At 37.6% G+C, this 24,482-nt stretch overlaps 1 protein-coding gene across 1 annotated transcript in view; it reads right to left on the reverse strand.

Moving 5' to 3' along the window:
- TRAP1 (TNF receptor associated protein 1) overlaps positions 1-24,482 on the reverse strand; it is a 77,482-nt gene that overhangs the window by 4,542 nt on the left and 48,458 nt on the right. Inside the window, exons 6-15 of the mRNA XM_044658023.1 lie at positions 18,356-18,516; positions 12,826-12,935; positions 11,856-11,929; positions 8,539-8,694; positions 7,092-7,212; positions 6,269-6,338; positions 4,591-4,738; positions 3,659-3,844; positions 2,224-2,362; positions 1,421-1,506 (exon numbers count right to left, since the gene is read on the reverse strand). Coding sequence (XP_044513958.1) covers positions 1,421-1,506; positions 2,224-2,362; positions 3,659-3,844; positions 4,591-4,738; positions 6,269-6,338; positions 7,092-7,212; positions 8,539-8,694; positions 11,856-11,929; positions 12,826-12,935; positions 18,356-18,516 — 1,251 coding nt within the window. The remainder of the gene's footprint in view (positions 1-1,420; positions 1,507-2,223; positions 2,363-3,658; positions 3,845-4,590; positions 4,739-6,268; positions 6,339-7,091; positions 7,213-8,538; positions 8,695-11,855; positions 11,930-12,825; positions 12,936-18,355; positions 18,517-24,482) is intronic.

Raw genomic sequence — 24,482 nt, forward strand, 5'->3', positions numbered from 1 at the left:
TCACACAGCTGGGAAGTGTCTGAGGTCACATTTGAACCTAGGACCTCCCGTCTCTAGGTCTGGTTCTCAATACACTGAGCTACCCAGCTGCCCCTCAAAATTAGTCTTTCTAAACTGTCCTTTGGCAAATGTTCTTTTCTCCCATTCCTCAACTCATAAAGCCAAGTCATCCCTTCTCCTTTTCTACAGTTCCTCAGTCTCAATCTAGGTAGCTATTATCTTGCATTGGTGACTGCATCAGTCTCTTATTTGATTTCTTTGCCTTAAATTCTCCTTTCTCACCATCTCATGCTTAACATCTGCTGGAATAATCTTACACAATTGCTAAAATAAACAAGCCCCATTTTCATCATATTCTTTCCCTGCTCAAGAATGCATAATGTACAACTACGGTCACCATCACATAAAATCTAAAATCAGTCCAGTATTCAAGGCACTTCAACAAACTCTGTTGGTCTTACTCTTTGCCTAATCTACAAATTTCACTTGTCCTTAGTTGCCTTAGGAAACATAGCTTGAGCTTGAGACAAGCTAATTTAATTGTCTTTTCCCATAAGACTGACGGTTTCATTTGCATGCCTTTAATTCTATCCTTCCCTCTGCCAAGACTGCCCATACACTCATTGAGCAATCCATGTCCCTTATCATTCTCTAAACCCTGGCTCAGAAATTAGACTTCATTTGGACTATACCTTTTTTCTTCTGTACCCCCTCAACACTTAAGTTATGTATTCACCTGGTCCCACTCTATATTAATGTTTGCTTGTGTTCCCGGGTAAATGTTCATAGGATTCCAGTGTTTATTAAGTTCTATATTTCCAGTTAAACCTTCAAGGAGCTCAAAGCAGCTTGAGAATAGGGTTTATATCTGAATTCTTTTCTATTTTCCCCCAGTAGTTCATGTAGTATTCCTCATTTAGCATTCTGTGAAGTGAGAGAACTCAAATACTAGAGTGGCTAACCAGATTCTTTTTTCATCTTTTTCCCTGGTCCAGCAAGAACTCTACTGTCTTGTTTTATTAATCTGCTCAGATTCCCACTCATTCTACAAAGCTTTTTTCCACTAAAGAGGAGAAAAAGGTGGAGATCCACCCTTACTCACTCCCCTTTCTTTGGAGACAATCGAACATAATTTAACTTGAGATATAATAAAATGTTCTATGAACAGTCAGCTATTTGCTTCCATCTGTGTATAACTATCCTATTGCATATACAGTGTGTTTGGCTATGTCAATGTTATTTGTTTTAGTACATGAACTAAGAGGAAAGCCTGCTTTAACTTTTCCTGAATAGTAACAGGGCATAGTAACATGAACACACATACACACACATTCACTTAGTCTGTGTCTGAGGATACACAAAAACACACTCTCTCTTTTTTTTTTTAACCGCCAACCTGAAACACCAAGGGCCGCCTTACCTTGACATTAGTTACCCGAGTACCCAGTGCATTTCTCATCCAGGCTGTTAGATCTTCCGCCTCCTTCTCTGAAAGATGTTCAGTGGCTAGGATAGAAAGAAAACTAGGAACCAAATTCTCTCTTTAATTTGAAATTTCCTACCAATCCCTGTAGGTTTGGGTTATATCCATGTATTCCCTCCCAGTGGAAATCAAAATAACAAATTTTGCTACAAAACACAATGAACCTGAGACTTGAACTGACTGTGACCATAAGAGAGCAAACACATTGGCTAATGAAAAACTTCTTCATGTAAAATTCAGACAAACAGAAAAGATGTATTTTCTTATCACCTAGGATCTCAAAAAGGGCTCATGCCATCTTATTTGAAATAGCCAAAGTATTATTTTTTTAAATCAACAGACCAGGAAGCTTGATCAATTTCAAGGAGCCAATCTAGTATTATCTGAAAAATCTCCAGGTTTCTAATGGTTAATAATTTGCCATTGATGCATCTGTAGCCAATCAATTTCTGTTTTAATAACTACTGTGAGCATTATAAAAGTAAAGTATGCTAAGTTCACTAAAAAGTAGGACAGGAAGGAAACCTAAGTAAGTAATTGCACAATGTAGCCAGTCTGATGCCCTCTTTATCTCCACAATGGTTTGTTGTAACAACTAACCTTCACCTCTCCCCCATTTAAAAAAAAATAAAAACTAGCAATAAGTAATCAGGAAACACAGGTTGCCATGGCACAATGTACCACAATGCTACTACTTATAAGTGGGAGAACTAGAACCTGGAAATATCTAAGAAGCCCACCTTGAGAACCTTCCTCAAATTTCTCCTCTTTGTAGTGATCAACAACAATATCAGTTTCCACAGAAATTAGCTTCTTCTTGTCAAACTCTCGAAGATGCAGTAAGGTCAATTCATCAAACTGCTCATAGCAAAAGAGCACCTGTAAAGAGGCAGATGACATTTACATAGATCCAAAGTTACTTGAAGCCACTCATGGGGGCAGAATGACAATGAGTGTGGTCAGAATAAAAAATGCTTATTTCATTCTATTGTATTTCCCAGTCAGGAGCAGCCAATAAGCTACTGCGGGGGGTGGGGGGAGGGGAGGTTGTGGGTTTTTTGCACTTATTCTTAAAAATAACTTATAATATGGAAAGCATCTGGCTCTGCTAAAGTATTAGGAATAAGATTGGGACTCTGGAACCAGATGCAAAATCTCTACCATCAGAGAGGTTCAAGCATAGGCTATTGTATTTAGGAAATGAATTAAGATGACCTCAAAGGGCTCTTATTTCTTCAAGTCTAAATGGTCTGTATTAAAATGTTTCAATGTAGTTTTCTCTTAATGAAAATTGAATGAGCAAAGAGACTCATAAGGTGTTAATCAAAGGAAGTCCTCTTTCAAGTTCTCTTTTATGCAAAGCCTTCCTCTATCTGTCAATATTCAAACATGCACAATTATAGTAAAACTATAACTAACTTGGAGCTTACAGAGTATGAAGTATCTTTCCTGGATTATAGAAATTAAATATGTAATTTATTTGTAATATGGAAATGGAATACATATATTCCTGGAAACACACATTTTTAAATGTCTTAATCTCACCTAACTCTACACACTGGATACCTGGGAGAAGATACAAGGGCACACAGGTAACCAGACAAATGAGGTAACTCAAGAGTAACCAAAAGCAATAGGAAGAATAAAGATGATGAATAACTTAACATTGGACCATGAAGAGGCAGCATGTTACAGTGAAAAAGTACTAGAGTATTGAAACTGGAAGCAAAACAGGTTCAAATCTCACCTCTGTTATTTATTAACTGTTAAGACTCTGGATTAGTCACTTAATCATTTTAAGCTTCATTTTCCTCATCTGTAAAATGAGAGTTGGACTCAATTGCCTATAAGGTACCTTACAGCTCCAATCTCAGATCCATGGCATTTGTTAGGTAGTAAATGAATGATTTTGCTTCACTTTCTAGATCACATATATGGATATAATATGCTGACAATTTTAATTAGGGCTAATTGCAGATTTCTCTTCATTGTTATTCAATTAAGCCCACATGGTAAGAGCTGGGAACAGCAGGGCTTTTAAACGGCTTGAGAACTAGCATGGCATGTGGCTTTATTTTCTAGTGGCTACTAATAAATATTATAAAAACCATAATATTTTTTGAAAGTTATTATTTAAATTAATTTTATTTTTTACAGTTTTGAAAGCTCACCTACCTCCATGTTCTTCTGCTTCATGGCCTCATAGTATGGTGAGTGTTCAGCCAGGTGTCGGTTGGGGGCACACAGATAGTAGATGTTCCTTGTACCAGCCTGCATTCTACTGGAATATTCCACAAGGTTGGTCAACTGGCCAGCAGGCAAAGCTGATGATTCATAACGCAAGAGCTTTGCAATATCCTCCTGGCAATGGGCACATGAGTATATTTTAGTGATCAGCTCCAAGATAAACTGACCTCAATTTCTCAGAGGACAAGGGAATGGTCTTCACGAGAAATTACTTAAAAGATATTTTTGCTCTAGTCTGCTCTGTCCTGTATATCTCTAAACATGGCACTTTCCGACCTCTTACCCTGACCTCAAGTCTTAAATATTTCTCCACAGTGTAAAGAATATTCCCTGGTAAGTCAGAAACTTGGGTTTTACATTGGGCTCTACCACTGAATTTTGGGTAAATTATTTAACTATAAGGTCTGTTTCCTCATATAAGATAGGGCATTAAACTAAATGACTGCTAGGGTTGTTCCTGCTCAAAGATTAAGACAAATATCTACTGAAACATGAGAATACAAAAGAAAGGGTAGTTTTAGCCATGTAATCTTCTGGGTTAGGCTTGAGCTTTCTTATTAATGGGAATAATAGGATGGCAAGGCAACTAGATGCTAGGATATTTCTATGGCATCCTTGAGTCTATCCTTTCTGATAAGTTGGGAGTCCTTCCATTAACATTTTGTAGGACATGGAGGGGAAGTCAAATTTATAAATATTAAGGTAAATTAAAAAAGGAAAATCATTGCCTTGCAATACAGCCTGGAGCCCTTGATTCCTACCACTGATTCTTTTGGATTTTTTCCCATGCCTGGTCTGCCTCAATGCTGCTTCATGATTTAAGGCAGCCTAAAGGAGGCCTCAAAACATAAAGGTCTCACCTTGACTTCTTGATCAGCAATAGTGACAATCCCCTCCCTCATAAACAATCCATAATCTTCAAAGAACTTGGCATACTTCTCAGGGTCTCTTTTACTCTGATCAATAAAAAATTTTATCAGCCTCTGTTGTAAAACATCTCTCAGTTTTCTGTAAAATGAAATTTTAAAAATTCATTATAACAAAGTGTTAATTTTAGACATTTCTCTATTGAAGGGCCCAACTCCTTGAGAGCAGAGTTTGGACCATTTCTCATCCTGTATAACCAACCTCTAGCACACTCTTCTGAAAACAGAGTTAAACATTTAATAATGACCAATTTCTAAGATTAAATTATGAAAATAACTAATAATCAGAAAAAATGCAAATAAACACAATCTTGAGATGATTTACCTGATATCTATCAACTAGCTTAAAAAAATGGGAAAAGCCATTGTTGACAGTGCTATAAGAAAGGAATACTATTTCACTGATGATTAAGCTTTGAATTGGTATGACAGTTATGGAAAACAATCTGAAGTTGTGCAATACAAGCTGCTAAATCATTCATATTCTTTGACCTAAGGCTTTCACTAAGGGAAAATATTTCAAGGACTCACAGCAAGAAAAGACCCAAATGTCCAAAAATGTTCACAATCGCAATACTGGTAACAATAAAAAAACCTGAAATTTAACAAAAATGTACTAAACAGTTAGGAGTGGATGAAAACATGATACATGTATGTAATGGAATATCAATGTATTCTAAAAATGATCAATGTGGAGAATTTAGAAAAATATGGGAAGACTTGTATGAAGTAATGTACAACAAAGGAAGCAGAAATAAAACAATATATACAATGACAATTATATAAATAAAATCAACATGCAGAAGAAATATAATGTTGGTCAACTAAAATGGTTAATGTTAGTAACATAATGTCAAAGTCAAAAAAAGCATCCTTTTGTCTCTGTTATAAAGTAATGAACTGACTTTTAAACATTTAATGGAAGAGTCTGCTGTACCAAAGCAATATGGATTAATAAATTTAACAACAAAAAAAGCAAGAATGAGCTGATGAAGCACAAGATTCCACCCCCACCCCCACACCCACAACTGAGCTCTCTGTCACACCATCAGTCTTTTCCACATTTTTCCCTTTTATTATTTTACTGTCAGCACTGGCTGCTGGAATCAGAAGACTTCTACCCTGATGCTCCACAACAGTTTTCAGGGCTATCAATGTAAAAGAAGTTTTCCATTTTTAACTTCTCATTGCCTTCACAAGGAAGTCATACTGAACCAAAAATGGCACCATTAACCAAATATGTCACATCTTCTCAAGGCTTCATAGCTCCCCTGGTATTTCAGACCTGAGATCTTTCCTGCTAGAGGAGCTAACAAAGTGAAAAAATTCAGTATTCACTATTCATCCTCAATTGAGGGTGGATGAATTTATCTGACATTTTTCCTCAGAGGACCAAACCAACTTGATAAGAGTTACAAAATTTTGGATGAAAAGGTGACACTGGTATATATGAATCTTGTGATTTACTTGAGAATGTGACATCTAAACTCATGTATTTATGGAGCTCTTATTTTCTCAACTGGCATCTTAAAACTTGATAACAAGACAAAAACACTGGCTTGATGTTCTCATTTTTAAATGTAATACTTCCTCCTCTAGTACATGTGCTTACCGGATGAGAGCACTTTCTTGAAGAAGCTCCCGGCTGAGATTCAGGGGAATATCCTCACTGTCCACAACACCTAATTTTTAAAAAACAACAACAAAGTCAACTCTCTCAGAATCTGCCTGTGACCCACAAGTCCTCTGTTCACATATTTCACTCACCAAATTATTCCTCCTGCTGATCACACAGTCCCTCTGTAAATGAGCAAAATTTGTCCCCTTAACTGTCCTTTTAAATAATACTATCCTCACTATTTTCCAAGATAATAATAAAAGTGAGCTCAGTTAGAGGTAGTAGGGAAGTGAAAGATAAGAAAAGATGCTGTGAGACAGCCTTTGAGTGTTCTTTCAAGCACACATTTTGTGTTTTTATGAGATTAAAACCTACAATTAGGGGCAGCTAGGTAGCTCAGTGAAGTGAGAGTCAGGCCTAGAGACAGGAGGTCCTAGGTTCAAACACGGCCTCAGCCACTTCCCAGCTGTGTGACCCTGGGCAAGTCACTTGACCCCCATTGCCCACCCTTACCAATCTTCCACCTATGAGACAATACACCGAAGTACAAGGGTTTAAAAAAAAAAAACAACCCTACAATTAAGAACAAAAAAGCTTTGACCTACTAGGAAAGGTAGAGATTTTTTTGAAGCTAGAGTCTGTAGTCACTTATCCAGATTAAATGTAGTTTTAAAATGATCTCAGATACAGACTGAAGAATTATTTTTTTAAAAGAAATATTCTGAGAGTAATTCCAACATAGACCTTTGGCATTAGGTATCATTCACATATATGAGCAAGTTTCCCCATTTCTGAGGAAGCGAGCAAGCTGTCACACCTCGCAGGAAGCGCAGCCACTTGGGTAGAATGTCAGAAGATTTGGTCTGGATCAGAACTTTTCGACTATAGAGTGCAACACTGGAGCCCAGTTCTCGGCTGACATCGAACATGGAAGGCTTCTATAGAATAGGGACAGAGAATATTAAAAGCTAGTGGGAATATTGCACTAATGTAAATAGAAAAGACCTACAAAACAGTTAAGGATGAATCTTGTGAAATTATTTATAAATAGTTTGCCTCCCCCCCAAAGGAATATGACATGAAAAGGTGTTTCACCAGTGGGAAAGGGGGTGGGGATGGGGTGGCAGGTATGGATCATCAAACAGCAACTTTTTCCAATATAATGAACAATTTTGCTAATTGTATAAAATAAAGATTAAGTGTTCAAAGTCAGGCCTGAACAAAACTATGAAGGAAGGTATCCCACCCCCTGCCCCACTTTTCTCCCTTCCTGCCAAATCCTTATCCCCACCCAATACAGTCTCATTCCGTTGGCTATGAAATATCCCTTGCTAAATGTTAACTAGGATTAATTAGCAACTCCTCAGGGGTTTTCATTTTAAAAGTGAACTAAGCCTTCACAATGAAACAATGGCATCTTAAAGTATTTGGTGATATTTAGCTGAGGGAGCTGATATTTTTGGAAAGAGAACTGCCCAGTCATTTTACACTCTGTGCAGACCATAACTTCTCTCTCTATTATTTATCTACTTTGCTGTCAGGAGATCAAAAACTTGACAAGAGGCCCTACATAGTGGCACTTAGAAGAAAGAATAAGTTGCTACTACCCACAAGGTGTACCCATGAGTCACATTATTAGTTTCAAATAGATTTAGCCTGAGAGCCTTGTATGGTTAGACCTTCCTCAATCTCTCCTCAGAGACATCATTTCAAAAGTATCAAAATGCCTCTCACCCATTTGTGGAAGTTTAGCTGTATTCAGCCTGTATTTACAATCCATCCACAAACAAAATTATTTCTTTGAGATGTAACTTTTAAGTTTTGTCTGTGGATATGGAATTATCTATGTTATAATTTTTATTTTATTTTTTCCTTATCAATTCATGTTTCATTTTTTTATTTTAAAAAATTTTCCATGGTTACATGATTCACGTTGTCTCCCTCCTCGACAAATAATTCCACTGGGTTAAACAAACATATATTATCACTCAAGACCTATTTCCATATTATTCATTTTGTAATAGAGTAATCTTTTAAAACAAAATGTTATAATTTAATGAGAGATATGGTTCTGCCATTGCTAGGAAATCTTTTAACTTCTTTTGTCCTTGTTAGTCTAATTAGTCACAGCTAGGTGACTCCTCTATTGAAAGCACCCGTGGTAAATTTATTCCTTAAAGTAAAGGAATGCACTATGTATTACTTTCCATTCTGCAGGCTCATCACACTCCCTAAGACCAGAAATCAGAATATAAGTATCTCACTGTTTCTGGCACATAGAAGATACTTCGTATGTTAAGTGGTGCATCAGTCTTGTAGTGGAGAGTATATCGGGGTTTGTCATAAGCTTGGGCAACGTAGCGGTAGAATTCCTCATGCTGCCATTCACTAATGTCTTTAGAGTCCATCATCCAAAGTGCCTGCAAAAGGAAATAAATTGGGAAAATAATCCATTTAAAATACTTCTTTCCATCAAGCAAATGAAGACAAGTATGTCTAACTTAATTTTTCAGTGAATCAACATCTATAATGTTAGTTCTAGTCAAGAAAATGGTACTCAGGCCTGGACAGCTTAAAGTATTAGGTTTTGCAAATCAGAGGAAAATGGATTCCTTCTCCAAGGTCCCATAGAGGTGGCAGAATAGAATGGAAAAAACTCAGAAGCAACTGTCCTCATTCTCTGGCCTAACTATGTACTACTTTTGTAAGTATTACAAAAATATTTCTGGAAAACTGTTACAGGAATGGAAAGAAAAGGAAGATGAAAATACTGGGCCTTGGAAGCAAGGATCTTGCCTGAAAACCCTCTGTCAAAGTTGCTGAAGGCAATAAGAGAAAGCCAACAATATTAAAAATCCAGCAAAAATGTGGCCAGAGGGATATGGTTCACAATAAACCATCATTTAAGAAATATTTATTAATTCAATAGTTCTTTTACTTTCGATTTTATTAATTTCTCTTTGATTTTTAGTATTTCTAATTTAGTTTTCATCTGAGGATTTTTAATTTGTTCACTTTCTAGTTTTTTAAGTTGCATGCCCAATTCATTAACCTCTGCCCTCCCTAACTTGTTAATATATGCACTCAGTGATATAAATTTCCCCCTTAGAACTGCTTTGGCTGTACCCCATAGGTTTGGGTAAGATGTCTCATCATTGTCATTGTCTTCAATTAAATCACTAGTTGTTTCTATGATTTGTTCTTTCATTAAATTATTTTAGAGAATCATATTACTTAATTTCCAATTAATTTTTGGTTTGCTTCTCCAAGTATTCTTACTAATGACTATTTTTATTGCATTATGATCTGAGGTTAAATTTATTATTCTGTTTTTTTGCATTTGTTTGGCATGTTTCTATGCCCTATTGCATGGTCTAGAATAGTTCCGGTAAGATGGCGGCGTAGACAGAGCAAATTTTAAAACCTCTGCACCCTTACACACCGAGATAGAAAACAATGTGCTTCGAGAAGAAAGAGGACCAAATCTAATAATGGGACAGAGCAGGAGGAACCCTACTGCAGCACAACTAAAGAGGCACACCAAGAAAAAGGCTTCAATACTTGAACTATCGGGACTGAGGGCATAGAAGGGGAATCCCAGGATCCCAGTACACCTCCCCCACATGCTGTGAGGAGTCTCCAGGGGTCGGGAAATCTCAGGACCGGTGGGTGCACTGGTCAGGAGAGAGGGCCTTGCTGGCACAGGACTCAGGGAGTCAAACACAGGCAATGGAGAAGTGACTGGAGGAGAAAACCAGAGAAACACAGCAAAAACACCCAGAAGATGGTAGCTTAGAGAGAGCCAAACCCCAGAGTGCAGACAGCTTGGCTTCCTCATATCGAGATAGAGAACTCAGGGCTTCAAGAGAAAAGAAAACCAGATCAAACACAGCAGATAGCAGGGGGACCCCACTGCTGGAGAGCTCAGTTCAGAGAAACTGCTCCTTCTTGTCACCCCACCTTTTTTGTTTTGTTTGTTTGTTTGTTTGTTTTTCCCTCCCCTCAAGGTTTTCAGGTTTTAGCCTCAGGGCAGATTAATGCAATCAATACAGAATTAATCCCAACAATTGTCTCATGTGTTATTTCTTGTAGACAACATATGGTAGGATTTTGGTTTCTAATCCACTCTGCTATTTGCTTCCCTTTTATGGGCGAGTTCATTCCATTCACATTCAGAGTGATAATTATCAAATGTGTATTTCCAGACATTTTGATTCTCTCTCCTAGTCCTGTCCTTTCTTCTTTCACTGTTTCCTTCTATACTAGTGTTTTGTTTTTAATCAGTTCCTATAATCCCCTCCCTTGTTGTACTTCCCTTTCTCCCCCCTCCCTTCTTATTGTTCTTTAAAGCTATGCCTCCCTCAGGCCCCCCAAGCCCTCTCCCTCCCTAGTATTGCTTTGTTACCCTTCTACTTCTCTATAGGGCTTGAATCAATTCTATGCCCCAATGGATCTGATTGTTCTTCCCTCTTTAAGTTGATTTCAATGCACTTAAGTATTGAATATTTCCTCTCTCTAACCTCTTTACCCTTATAGTATATTGTTATTTTTCCCTGTTGGTCCCACAGGCTTCTTTATGGAATATAAATTTATTCCTTTTTGTTTGTTTTCCTATTTTTATTATTACCTCCTTCCCCCTCCCCCGTTTTATATATATTTATACATACATACATATTATTTATACACACATATATACATATATATATTGCATATATATATTGCATATATATATATAGCTTGACATTTCATCCTATATAGTTTGTCCCTGTTCCCTCTATGTAAACTTCTTCTAGTCACCCTGTTGGTAATAACAATTTTTTAAGATTCACTCTGTCTAAGCCGCCATCTTCCCGGAAATTCCTAAGAAAACTTTCTTTACTTCAATAAAGATGAAGGACCCAAGCGGTCATTGATGTGCCAGTGTTAACTTGTAGGAAGATCTATCGGATAACGTCCCAGATCAAGACTTAAACTGAAGGCATATAATCAATCAGTTTAGTATCATTGAAAGAGCTCTGTAGTCCAAAGACCTAGCGTGAAATCCTGCCTCTGATGCATACTACCTGTGTAAGTTTGGGTAATACCCTTAATGTCTCGGGCATGGGTTTCATCATCTCCAAAATGAGGCAGTGGGATTGCACAATCTCTAAAGTTCCTTCCAGGCCCATATCTATGATTCCATGAAGGGCCTTCTACCACCCACTGAGGATGCAAAGAAGCGGGTGCTTATCAAATCTGCAGACAAAGTTGGTAGGGATGGCTAATCCATGGCATGGATCTTAAAAGTTAAGAACCTAGAATGGTGTGCCAAGCCTAAAGAATCAATGCACTTAGCACCATGCATGGCACATATTAAGTATTAAATATCTGCTGATGAACTGGTTGTTGATTTCTGTCTTCAAGTGAAGACAATATAACCATAAGGACAGACTATAAGAGAGGACTTCTTTATAGATGAAGGTTAGACTAGTCACAGGATTCTGTCTTTGACATTAGCAATTTTCATTGTTCCTTTCTGCTGACCTTTTGTTCCCAAGACTACATGGAGAATATTCTTTTTGGATTTTTGACTAAGTCTTACCTGTAAAGTATTGATGCGTTTTCCATTTAGGTAAAGCGGAAAGCTAACAAAGTTGCTGTATTTTTTCACTACCTCTGAAAAAAATATTAATAATTAAAACAGAGAGTACAAAAACAGGTTTTAGACCCTGCAGAATGAATTAACCAGTTAAAGGGAAAGAGATTCATCACCAGAATGTTGTCCACAGACACTCAGGGATTGTAATCTCAAACTGTGGAAGAGATGAAACCACAGATGTTATGAAGGATTCAATTAAGTAGATTTAGAGAGCATGTAGCTGATTGTGTTATCCGAGTTGGGCAAGAGGAAAAAGAAACAAGGCTGAGCAGGGAAGATTTCAAATGGAATATTTTAAAACACCATGAGGTACTAAATACAGAAATTTATAAAGGGAATGGGATAAAAAAAAATCCTTTACTTTCAAGCAATCTTTCTCTTTTTTACACAGTCTAAGTGAAAACTTTGACCAAATAATCTTGCAACTAGCCAAAAAGCTATACTAGACACACAGGGGAGTGTGATAGAAAGGGTAATGATGGACTTATAATTAGAAGACCTGTTTGAATCCTTGCTCCATCATTTTATTATTAGCCTTGCAAGCATGGACACTGAACCTACCCACTTCCCATTGCTATGAAGAGGAAAACACTTTTTGAAAATGCAAAATATTACTGTAGAACTTTACTATTATGATGATTATAATACCAACTCACTCATAAGAATTTTCCTCTTCACAAAGACATGTATTGTTAATGATCCCTGCCTATACCTTTTCCCCTTAAGGGTAGCGGTGACTTTCATCAACAATCCTTCTTGGGAGCCACCACTAGTCCTCCCCCACCTCCCACATGCCAAGTAAATATGTGCCGGTGGAACTACAGAAAACGGTGGAGATCATGGGAGATGAAGCTGTCTGTTGCTCACAGACCAGATTTGTCAACGAGCAAAGGGTCCTTCTTTCTCTGCTTACCTTGTACTCGGTCTTCTTTGGCAAACTCTTTGCAGTCTGATTTGAGATGGATGATTATTTTGGTTCCAGTTCTAACACCTGAAGCTTCTGCAAGTTCAAATACTCCAGAGCTAAGAGGAAAAGGGAGGGGGGGGAGAATGAATGTTGTATCAGTAATAGTCAAACTTATAAGAGATCACCTTAGGACTCCATGAACACTACAGTGCACCAGTGAGCATGCTGTCCTGGAAAGAGCACTCGTCCCACCTGGTGCCTAGAGTCCTAGCTCCACCTCCTAATAGCTAGAGGTGTGTGTGTGAAGCCCAGCATTGCCCTTCTCCTACTCTTGGTTTCCTCTTCCATAAAATGAGGACAATAATTCTGGCACTTATAGAAATGTTCATGACTATTATTTATAGGCAGCTGGTGGCACAGGGGACAGACTGTAAGGGCCTAGAGTCAGAAAGACCTGAAGTCAAATCCAGCCTCAGCCATTTAGTAGTTGTGAAACCCTGAACAAGTCACTTAACCTCTGCCTCAGTTTCCTTAACTATAAAATGGGGATATTAGTACTTCTCTCCTAATGTTGCTGTGAGGATCAAATGAGATATTATTTGTAAAGCACTTAGCACAGTGCCTGGCACACAGGAATTACTTAATGTTTATTCCTTCTTCCTTCTTATTATCATAGAATGATTTAGAGTTCCCACAACTGCTGCTATACTCTAGAGAAGACTAGTTATAGCTTGTTTTTAACAAGCACAAACTAACTACTTTCCTAAGGATTACTCAGAGGTGTGCTGGTAAATGTTTAACAACTGGTTATCCAGGGAGTACCTAGGTGGCTCAGTGGATTGAGAGCCAGGCCCAGAGATGGGAGGTACTGGATTCAAATCTGACCTCAGGTACTTCCTAGCTCTGTGACCCTGGGAAAGTCACTTAACCTCCACTGCCTAGCCCTTACTGCTCTTCTGCCTTAGAATGAATATACAGTATTGATTCTAAGAAGGAAGATATGTGCTTTTTAATAAAAAGGTTATCTAGAAAAAAGAAATATATTCAACATACTTTTAACTTTAAATCTATATTATTAACATTTTTTTTCTATCATTTTCTTGAAGTCTAGACCAGTGGTGTCAAATTCAAATAGAAATGGGGCTACTAAACATTAGGTAAGAATTCCCCCAGGCAGCAAGCATAATGACTTGGAAAACCACATATTAACATTATCTATATTCAACTGTATTTTTATTTTCTTATATATTTCTCAATTGCATTTTAATCTAGCTTAAGCTGAAGTTGTTTCACACCTCTTGTCTAGACAATCAATAAAACAATAAACCAAGGTCTGATCTTTTACCAATTTCAAAGTTATAAATACTAGCACTGAAAATTTAACATTTGGCTCCCTTGGTATAAGTCTTGGGCACATTCCTAGCCCTACCTAGTGTTTTTCATGCTCTTCCTTCCAGGCTTCATGTCTCTAGTAAATAGGAGAAAACTAAAGGGAAAAATATTCTACAAAAACATAATAATACAGAGAATCAGAAAAGGGAAACTTGATAGCATTTTGCCTAAGTATTAATTTGGCTTTTATTTTCATAAAATGAACTTTGGAAATTTGCATCAATAGTTTTCAAAGTTATAAATAACTGAATAAATATTTATTTAGTATTTCCTTTAAACTGCAGAGTTAATGTGATTAGTGTCAGATATGATATAAGGGAATAAGACAATGTGTTAGAAAACCAAAAGTAATGTGATATTTGTTAAAGATACAGAAGGCTGATTATTTAAACCAAGCTATCTATAATAGGTTATCCTTAAAATCAAAAGGTATGTTTTCAAAACATCTAAACTACATGTGAGAAATTCCACCTACCTATGATTATTTTGGGGGTCAGGGAAGAGCAACAAAAAAACACTCCTTTATTAGAGCACATCTTTGGAATCATATGACAAAAATAACAAAACTGTCCACACTCTTGATCACAAAGTCCACTACACATTTATATTTTGGGGGTAAAATGGCTGAAAAAAAGTTCTATGAATGACAAAAAGCAGTACTTTTTGTAGTGGCTAAGAACTGAAAACAAAGTAGATACCCATACATTTCAGAATTGCTAAAATAATTGTGGGGACATGAATGTGACTAAGTATTATTACTGTTATTAGAAATAAAGAATACAGAGAAGTATGGGGAGACTTAAGTGAAATAATGCAATCAAAGTAAGCAGAACCAGAAAAATGAAATAAAAAAAAAATAAGATACCAATATAAATTTCTTTACTAACGCCAATATTGCAAGGAGGGGATCATGTGGAAAGCTAATGAAAATGCTACAGACTTGTTCTCCACAAAACTTTAAGAAAATAAAAAGAAGATTATAATCTATGACAAGAGTGAAAAAAGGAAAGCAGGGAGTCTAATAGAATACTAATAGAAATGGAAATCATAAAGTTTGGGAAGAATAAAGTGAATATCTTTTGGAAGAAGGAAATTGGAGCTGAGGTTTAAGCTAAAAAGGTTTAACTTCTCTTTTTACTATCAAGAAGCCTTGAGAAGCAAAGACTAATCCAAGATTTCAGTGAAAAACAAGAGATTATAATGAGAAAAAAAGTGACTAAAAAAGAAAGAAAATCCTATTAAAATTTTAAAATAAGAAATATATAATGCTGGTAACATAAAAAACAACTTTGCACGGCAACCTAAAACAAAAGAAAAGGAAAAGAAAACCATAAAAGAATCTCAAGAGACATCTTTGACTAAATAAAGGAAATACAAAGAGATTAGGCAAGATTTTATATTTGTTAAAAATATATAATTATAAGGCCAGAGAAAAAGAAAATTTTGATGTTAAAAAAAAATAAAGAAATCAACTTAAAATTAAAAATTGCTTTAAAAAGAGATCAGGAGGAGCGGGTAGGTAGCTCAGTGGACAAAGAACCAGGCCTGGAGTCAGGAGAATCTGGGTTCAAATCTAGCTTTCAGACACTTCCTAGCTGTGTGCTTCTGGGTAAGTCAACGCCAATAGTATCAGTTCCGAACATTCTATAGCTCCTCATTGGAAATGCTAAAAATGGCCACCCAACTGCCTCTCAGAGACCTACTCAGGCTTCTGAGTGTCCCACAGGCCAAAACCTGTCCGTAGGCCCAAAAATGGCTTTCTGGCCTAGAAATGTCCTAGATCTCTTTGGTTCTTTCCTTTTTCTGGCTCTCCAACTGAAATAGGTGGATAATCTGTCTAGTTGCTGTTGTGGTGAGATACCAAGATTGAGGGTATTGTAAAAGGGAATTCTTTATTCCCTTTGCCTAGTTGGAACTAACACTTTGGTTAACAATAATGTAAGTACCCCTACTTAGTACCTCACTAGATTGTGAAGACAGGATTAACTCTCCTTTGTCTACCTTTTGATGACAAAAGCTTGAACTAGGTGGAGGAGCTCAAAAAACTACTTAGAGAATTCACACCCTCAGAAACTCAATCAGCCAGGAAAAAAAAGGGAGAACCCTTTTGATGAGTATTCAGCCCTCCAGAAGGTGAGAACTGGTTTCCACAAACACTGACCCCTGGGCAGTGCTAGACAATTTGGAAGCTGTGATTGGCCCTTGTGAAGAAGGGAAGAGACAAGAACCTACTATAAAAGGCCCTGAATTTCTGGGACTAGAGAGGGAAGTCGAATCTAAGGAGTTGGACTTCAAGAGGGAAGTCAGCTTCAAGACTGGACTTCAAGGTTGGCTCAAGTTTGCCCTAAGAATCACCTTCAGCTCGAGTCATTGTCTTGGCCTGCCTCTTGGAGGACACTTGGGTGAGTGGATAGCTGTCTTTCCCTTTCTGTCTTCTGGAGAGAGTTTAATTCCTGTTGAAGGTCAACAAGTCCTCACTGAGATGAGCACCAGAACAATATTTAGTTAGATAAGCTAATGTCTTCTCTACCCTTTTGTATTTCTCTGCTTTCACTCTTTCCACCTCTTTTGTAAATAAAAGCATTTTGACTTTGAGCAATAATATTTTGAAATGGCAACCACCACTATTATTTATAATCTTCATATATTTTAACCAAACCATTAAAATTTAATCCTTACAGTATCCTAGTGTGGAGGCCCAGACAGACCCTCACTTGGCTCAGCGTGCTTCTCAAACTCTCGGGCGGTTTACAAAACACTTTACGGGTTTATCTTTAATACCAAAGTCACTTGGAAGGGAGGATTAAAGATAGGATGCCCTAATCTAAGAGTTTCTAGCTAACCCAACCACTTTTCTAAGACTCGTGCAAAGGATTGTCTTCTGGTCTTCAGGCTGCCTGTCACTACACTATCTGTCAATAAAACTCTCAGCTAACTAACTACCTGAGCTACTAATCCTCCCAGTTAGTAGCTTGGTTAGATTTATACTCTAAGAGCAGTTAGAATGATCCCTTTATTTCAGGGATCAAACTTCTTTGGGCTAGGCCTAAGATGGCTTCAGGCCTATTTCATAGGCAGTTACTGGCTAGCCAGCAGAGATCTTCACAGCAGTTGGGAACACTCTTTCAGGACACAGGAACACAGTTGGATTACAGGTATTCAGGATGAATCTCAACAGGATCACAGGATCTGAAGCTTTGGCTTCAAGGGAAAAGGAACCAGATCCCCTCCTCAGTTTATAGAGATCCCAAGCGAGAAGAAGTTAGTTTTAGGCTTATCCCTCGACAGGAAGTCCAAAAGTCCCCTGGCTGTTCTCTGAGTCCTTTTTTATAATATACCCTCATTCTCAGAACACTGCCTCTGGTTCCAGGGCATGTGGCCAGATCCAGAACCCTGTTCTCTATGCAAAATCTCTCTTTCCCATTTGTACTCCTTTCCTTATAACATTACTAATATAAATATGAAAAATAATAAAGGCTGGTATAAATATATATATTAGTAATTTAATTAAAGCCATGCTGATAGATAAAGTTATTAGACCACGCGCTTGTAAGCATTCAAACTTGCCGCCTAGCCATAATTGTCTCCTGTCTCCTCTGAGTCTGCTGGCCAAGAGAGAGACATTCCCTCCTAACAAACTCTTCCCTGCGTCAAGACGTAGGCCTCCCCACGCCCAAAAAACCGGAAACGGAAACCAGTTGGACCACGGGAAATGTAGTTTGATACATTTCCCAAATTTCACTTTTACACTAACATGAAAGGAATTGATAATTGACAGAAATCTCTTAACTCTGTTAAAAAGAAAAAGTCTTACAGAATTCTCTGAATCTCACATAGCTGATAACTCGCTATTTACCACATCAAAAATCATTGGCTTTTTAAAAATTGATATATCAATGTCACCTAAAAAAGCAAATAGATTCTTCCCATCTCCAGGGCTTTTAGTAGTTTCAATTCTTTCCAAATGAAATTATTTTTCAGCTTGGATTTCAGTTGAGTTGCAAATAGTAGCCACCTAACTACATAGGAGAAAAAAAAAACTTGAATCCTCTTTGAAATGCTCAGTATCTAGGTTTATTAGGTTGTCAATACATTCCATGCCAGATGCCAGTCATTAGGGCCTAGCCCTCATTTAGATACTCACCCATCTGACAGCCACTGATAAGCTGGGCTCCCAGGCTCTGCTGACTGTGAATAAACTTCCACCTTATCAGCTACCATGAAAGCAGAGTAAAAGCCCACTCCAAACTGCCCAATGATCTTACTGCTTGCCTCTCCCTGGTTCTGCAGGGCATCCAGAAATGCCTATGGTGAAAGAGCAGATAGAGAATGGTCAGTTTACCATACTGGGGTTCCAAATATTTTTCTACAGGGAGGTAACTGGCAGATGTGTTCACTGTTCAACCTTCTCAAAAGATCTTCAACCTCAGACCAAATGAAGAGTCCCAATGGGGCATGCCTGAATCACTGATACTACTCTCCATGTTGCTTTTCATTTGGGTCAAGGCAGTCTTCATGAATAACCTTGAAGATCTCCAACAAGCCCTAGGCAGTTAACAAAGCTTTTCTGGGACCTTCAGTATGTGAGCTATGGTATCATCTGATATCTATGTCCCTTCCCTAAAGAGAAAGGATTGAAAAAATGCATCTCTTCTCTCCAAGACAGAGTAGACCCACGGAGAACACATGATTTCTTGAATGACATAGAAGTATTTAAAACTTTAAATGACGACAAAAAGGAAATTTTAACCTGTGTCAACAGGCTAAAAAAAAAAAGAATAATCTAATAATAAACCAATAAGTATTTATTATACTCTGGCTATGTGTCAGGCCCTATGCTAGACCTGGGGGAAAAAAAGGCAAAAATGGAACAGTTCCTGCACTGAAGTAGTTCACAATTCAACACATATGTAAAAAAAAAAAAAAAAAACCACACAAGGTAAAGGATGAATTGATGGGAGAGGTCATGGGAAGCATCAGGAGGAGAGGAATTACAAAGAAGGATGGAAAAAGGCCTACAGACCATTTAGTGCTATGTAATGCATGCTGTGTTCTTCCTGTGGGTAGGGGGAGCCAAACTATCTTTGGAAGAAGCAATATCCTAAGTCGCGAGGAATGATGATTTAGATCTACAGATGACATCAAGTGAAGTTATCCAATAATAGGTAAAGGGAAAAAGAGAAGTGATAGCTAAAAACTCCCTGTTGAAAAATGTTTATCAGTTAACCTGATATATAAATCAGATGTCTACTGTCTTCCTGGGACTTATATAGGAGGAGAGCCTCCAAAAAAAAAAAAAAATCAAACTTGATGACCATTAACACACTTCTAGTAATTAATGTGGGAATAAATGTGGGGGAAAACACCAGAAGAAACCTAGAAAACATTTTTTAAAAATTTTATTTTTCCCAATTACACACTAAAAATAATTTTTAACATTTATTTTTAAAAATTGAGTTCCAAATTCTCTCCCTCCTTCCTACTCTTCCCACCTCATTAAGAAGGCAATCAATTTGATGTAGGTTACACATGTACAATCATGCATAATATTTCCATATTAGTCATGTTGTGAAAGAAAATACAGCATCCCCTCCACCAAAAAAACTAGAAAAATAATAAAAGTATTCAATCTGTATTCAGACACCATAGCATTTTTTTATTATATGTTCAGCAGGATTATCTTGGACCATTGTATTTATGAGAATACCAGAGTCATTCATAGTTGATAACCATTCAAATTTACTGTCACTGTTTATAATGATCTCATTCTGCTCCCTTCACTTTTCATCAGTTCATGTAAATCTTCCCCTTTATTGTAAAAGCTCTTTAATATCTCTCTTAGCTGAGATAGTTGTCTATTTTGCCTTTCCTTCCCCTAGTACACCCTCTTTCTCATCCCTTAATTTTTTTATTTGAACCCATCATAATCAAATCATACCTGTGTCTTCTGTGTATACTCCTTCTAGCTGCCCTAATAATAAAGTTCTTAGGAGTTACAAGAATTCTCTTCCCACATAGGAATGTAAATGGTTTAACCTTATTGAATCACTCTAATTTCTTTTTCCTGTTTATCTTTTTAAACTTCTCTTGAGTTTTATATTTGAAAGTCACATCTTTTATTCAGCTTTATTCTTTTCATTAGGGATGTTTGAAAGTCCTCTATTTCAATGAATACATCCATTTTTTTCCCCTGAAGGATTATATTCAGTTTTGCTGAAATGATTCTTGGTTCTAATCCTAGCTCCTTTGCCCTGTAGAAAAACCATATTCCAAGCTGTCTGATCTTTTAATGTATAAACTGCTAAATCTGGTGTTATTCTGATCATGGCTCCATGATATCTGGATTGTTTCTTTCTGGCTGCTTGTAATACTTCTTGATCTGGGAGCTCTGGAATTTGGCTAAAATATTCCTGTAAGTTTTCACTTTGGGATTTCCTTCAGGAGGTGATCAGTAGATTTTTTTCAATTTCTATCTTACCTTCTAGGACCATGTTGGTGAACCTATGGTACACGTGCTAGAAGGGGGGCTACACCACTCCCCCTCTACACCGTGCCTGAGGACAATTCTCACATGACCTGCATCTCTGCCCAGCAGCCCAATGGGAGTGCTTCCTCCCTCCCCATGTCTGGGGTAAGGGGGGGATGCAGGGTGGAGGGAGCTATATGGCATACATGCAGCATAAAGGTTGCAATTTGGGCACTAAAAAGTCTGCCAGCACTGCTCTAAGATAACTGAGTAGTTTGCCTTGATAATTTCTTGAAATGGGATATCTAGGCTATTTTTTTTAATTATGGCTTTCAGGTAGTCTAATCATTCTTAAATTATCTCTCCTGGATATAATTTCAAGGTCAGCTATTTTTCCAATAAGATATTTTCTCTTATTCTCTTTCTTTTTTTATTTTGTTGGATTGTTTCATGGTATCTCTTAGTCATTAGCTTCCACTTACCTAATTCTAATTTTTAAAGAATTATTTTTCTTCAGTAGGCTTTTGTACTTCCTTTTCCATCTGATCATTTCTACTTTTTAATGAATTTTTGTCTTCAGTGAAATTTTGTACATTTTTCCCCATGTGGCCAAATCTGCTTTTAAAGAATTTCTTTTCTTCAGCGAAATGTTGCCTCTTTTACAATTTAGCTTATTGTTTTTCAGATGTTATTTTCTTCAGTATTTTTTTGTGCCTCCTTTACCAAGTTGTTGATTCTTTTTTTGTTTTCTTACATCACTCTCATTTCTTTCCCCAGTTTTTCCTTTACCTCTCTTATTTGATTTAAAAATAAATAAGTGCCTTACCTTCCATCTTAGAATCAATAGTCCACATTGATTCTAAGGCAGAAGAGCAAAAAGGTCTAGGCCAGTGATTCCCAAAGTGGGCGCTACTGCTCCCTGGTGGGTGGGTGCTGCAGTGATCCAGGGGTGTGGTGATGGCCACAGGTGCATTTATCTTTCCTATTAATTGCTATTCAAATTTAAAAAAAAATTAATTTCCAGAGGGCTAAGTAATATTTTTTTTCTGGAAAGGGGGCAGTAGGCCAAAAAAGTTTGGGAACCATGATCTAGGCAATGGGGGTTAAGTGATTTGCCCAGGGTCACACAGCTAAGAAGTGTCTGAAGCCAGATGTAAACCCAGATCTTCCCATCTCTAGGCCTGGCTCTCAATCCACTGAGCTACCTAGCTTCCCTCTCTTATTTGACTTTAAAAATGCTTTTTAAGCTCTTCCAGGAAATCTTTTGAGGTCTGAGATTAATTCATATTTTTCTTTGAAGCTCTGGATAAAGCAGTTTTAATTTTTTTTGTCTTCTTCTGAGTTTGTTTTGATTTTCTCTGTTACCATATTTTTCTATAATCAGATTTCATTGTTGTTTACTCATTTTTCATCCTATTTTTTTACTTTTAATGTTATGTTAAAAGCTGGGTCCTATTCCTAGAATGAAGGTGGAACTGTTGTAAACTACAGGTTTACATGCTGCTGTTTTCAGAGCTTATTCTAAGGGCTCTGTAAGTTTTCAGTTTTTTCAAGATGTATGATCTAAGAAGAAATGTGGTCTCTGTTCTCCTGGCCTGTGCTCTGGTCTATGAGCAACTACAAGCACCCTTTTCCCACCATGGTCCCTACTTCCTTATGACCACATGCTCTAGTATGTTCACCCTGGGATTGTGATCTGGAATTGAGTATGGGCAACACAACAGAGTCCTGCACCCAGTGCCAGTGTTAAATAGAAGAATGGGGATGAGAGAGGACACACACACACACGCAGACCTCTGTGCAAGTGCTACTGGTAGAAGGGCTAAGCCTATCCCCACCTGACAGGCTCTGCTGGACTGAGCCTGTCAGTTGTCTCCTTTCAACAGCTGCCCAGGTAGGGAACCACTGAGAAGTTGTGTGTGTTGTCATCTTCTCTAGTTCCTCAAACCTGGGGTTGGTTTGAATGTTGATATGGGTTATTGGTGCACTGAGTGGATAACGCTATGAGTGCGTGATATCTCCCCCTTCCCAATGGCTTTAGATATATTCACCACTCAGGAAAGGTACTTCAATCTTTGATTTGGTAACAAACAACTATATTTAATTCTGGCTTAACAGGGTTAGGAACAAGGGAAGGGATGGAGGATCTGGGAATGCTATTGCTAATTGTCTAAGTAGATGATCAAAACTATAGAGGTTGCTGGATCAGATAGAGACTGGAGATTCTTCACCCTCTCACTAACTCTGGCTTGACTTGGCCGGAGCCAAGCCAGAGAACAGAGAATCCAGCTGTTGATGATCTTCTTCAATGACAGTGGTACTGCTCTCTTTCTCAGTTCTATTGATGATGGATATAATAGCTTTCTAGGTCTCTCAGGCAAGGCAGTTGAACTGCAGATATAGGGCCTATCCTCCCTCTCTTGAACCTCCCACTTCCCAAGATTGCTCCAGAATGAGCTGTCTTGTGCTGTGCATGATGGGTATTTATAGGGTTGGCTCCAACTGACTTCTGGCCCTGGCTCATGGCACCTGGGGACATTCTGAGGTCTCCAACTAACAATCTTGTCACTCAAAGTGGTGTCCATCTTGTCCAAGAAATTCATTGTAACACCAGCAAAAGGTCCCCTCCTTCTGACCAAGTTGTCTAACCCTCTTACCATCTGTGGGCTGAGAATTCTGGAATCTTCTGTTGCTAATTCAGTCACATATACCCCTCCCCCAAGTCCTGTTGTTGTTAGCTTGCTGGGATACAACCTATAATGGACTGTGCTCCATTTTCATGGAGACATGAGACAGACTTTTCCTGCTGACCATCTAAGATGTCATGGACAGGAAAATTGTTTCACCTAATCCTTTTGTTGGTTCTACCATTCCAGAATTCATTTGGAGGTTTTATTTTTAAGTTGTTTAAAGAAAAATTTTAAAGAGCTCAGGTCAAGTCCCTGACTTAAGCTTCCTTTTGTTAAAAAAAATGTGTATAGAATTTTATAAATCTAATTACAGGGGCTTTACATGGAAAAGGGAGGCAGAGTGAAGAGGGAGATAGAGCCTGACACCATAGAGGTCCTAGAAACAAAGAGAAAGAAGAGCAGAAGATAGGATCAATAATTCATCAGAGACTATATCCAACAAGAGCAAGAAATAAAAACCCACAGATTTGAGATGGATAAATATGCAAATTTCAAAATAAAAATAATACACAAAGGAACTAGAGATATAAAGCAAAGATGTGTGGGTTAAATAAAAACAACTTTACATAAGACAGAAGAGACATGGCTGGACAAGTGTTTTGTGAAATATCTGGAGGTTTTAGTACACTATTGGCTTAACATAACTCAACTGTTGTCTGATATAACAGTGAAAAAGTTAATGCTATCCTAAGCTGCATTAAGGAAGGCAGAGTGTCTGGAATGAAAGAAGTAATATTTTTGCTAAATCCAGTCGATGGTATCACATTTCAGAAAAGACAACAATAACCTACAGTAAGCCCAAGAAAGTATGATGAAGACAGTGAAAGGGCTAGAGAACAGGACATATGTGATTTGGTTGAAGAAACTGGGCGTGCTTAGCCTAGAGAAGATTTATGAAAGAGCTGATATCTGTCTTCAAGTATTTGGAGGGCTGTCATTAAGGAATTACTTAAGAATTGTTCTGTTTGGCCACAGAAAACAGAAATAAGAAAAATAGGAGAGGTTACAAAGTTTATTATAAGGAAAAAACTTTAATAGCCAAGTTATGTAGAAGTCAAACAAGCTGCTCAAGAAGGCTCCTCTTCGCTGCAGGTCTTCAAGCACATATAGATGGA

This window comes from Gracilinanus agilis, chromosome 1, assembly GCF_016433145.1.
Source record: "Gracilinanus agilis isolate LMUSP501 chromosome 1, AgileGrace, whole genome shotgun sequence".
Classification (NCBI taxonomy): domain Eukaryota; kingdom Metazoa; phylum Chordata; class Mammalia; order Didelphimorphia; family Didelphidae; genus Gracilinanus; species Gracilinanus agilis.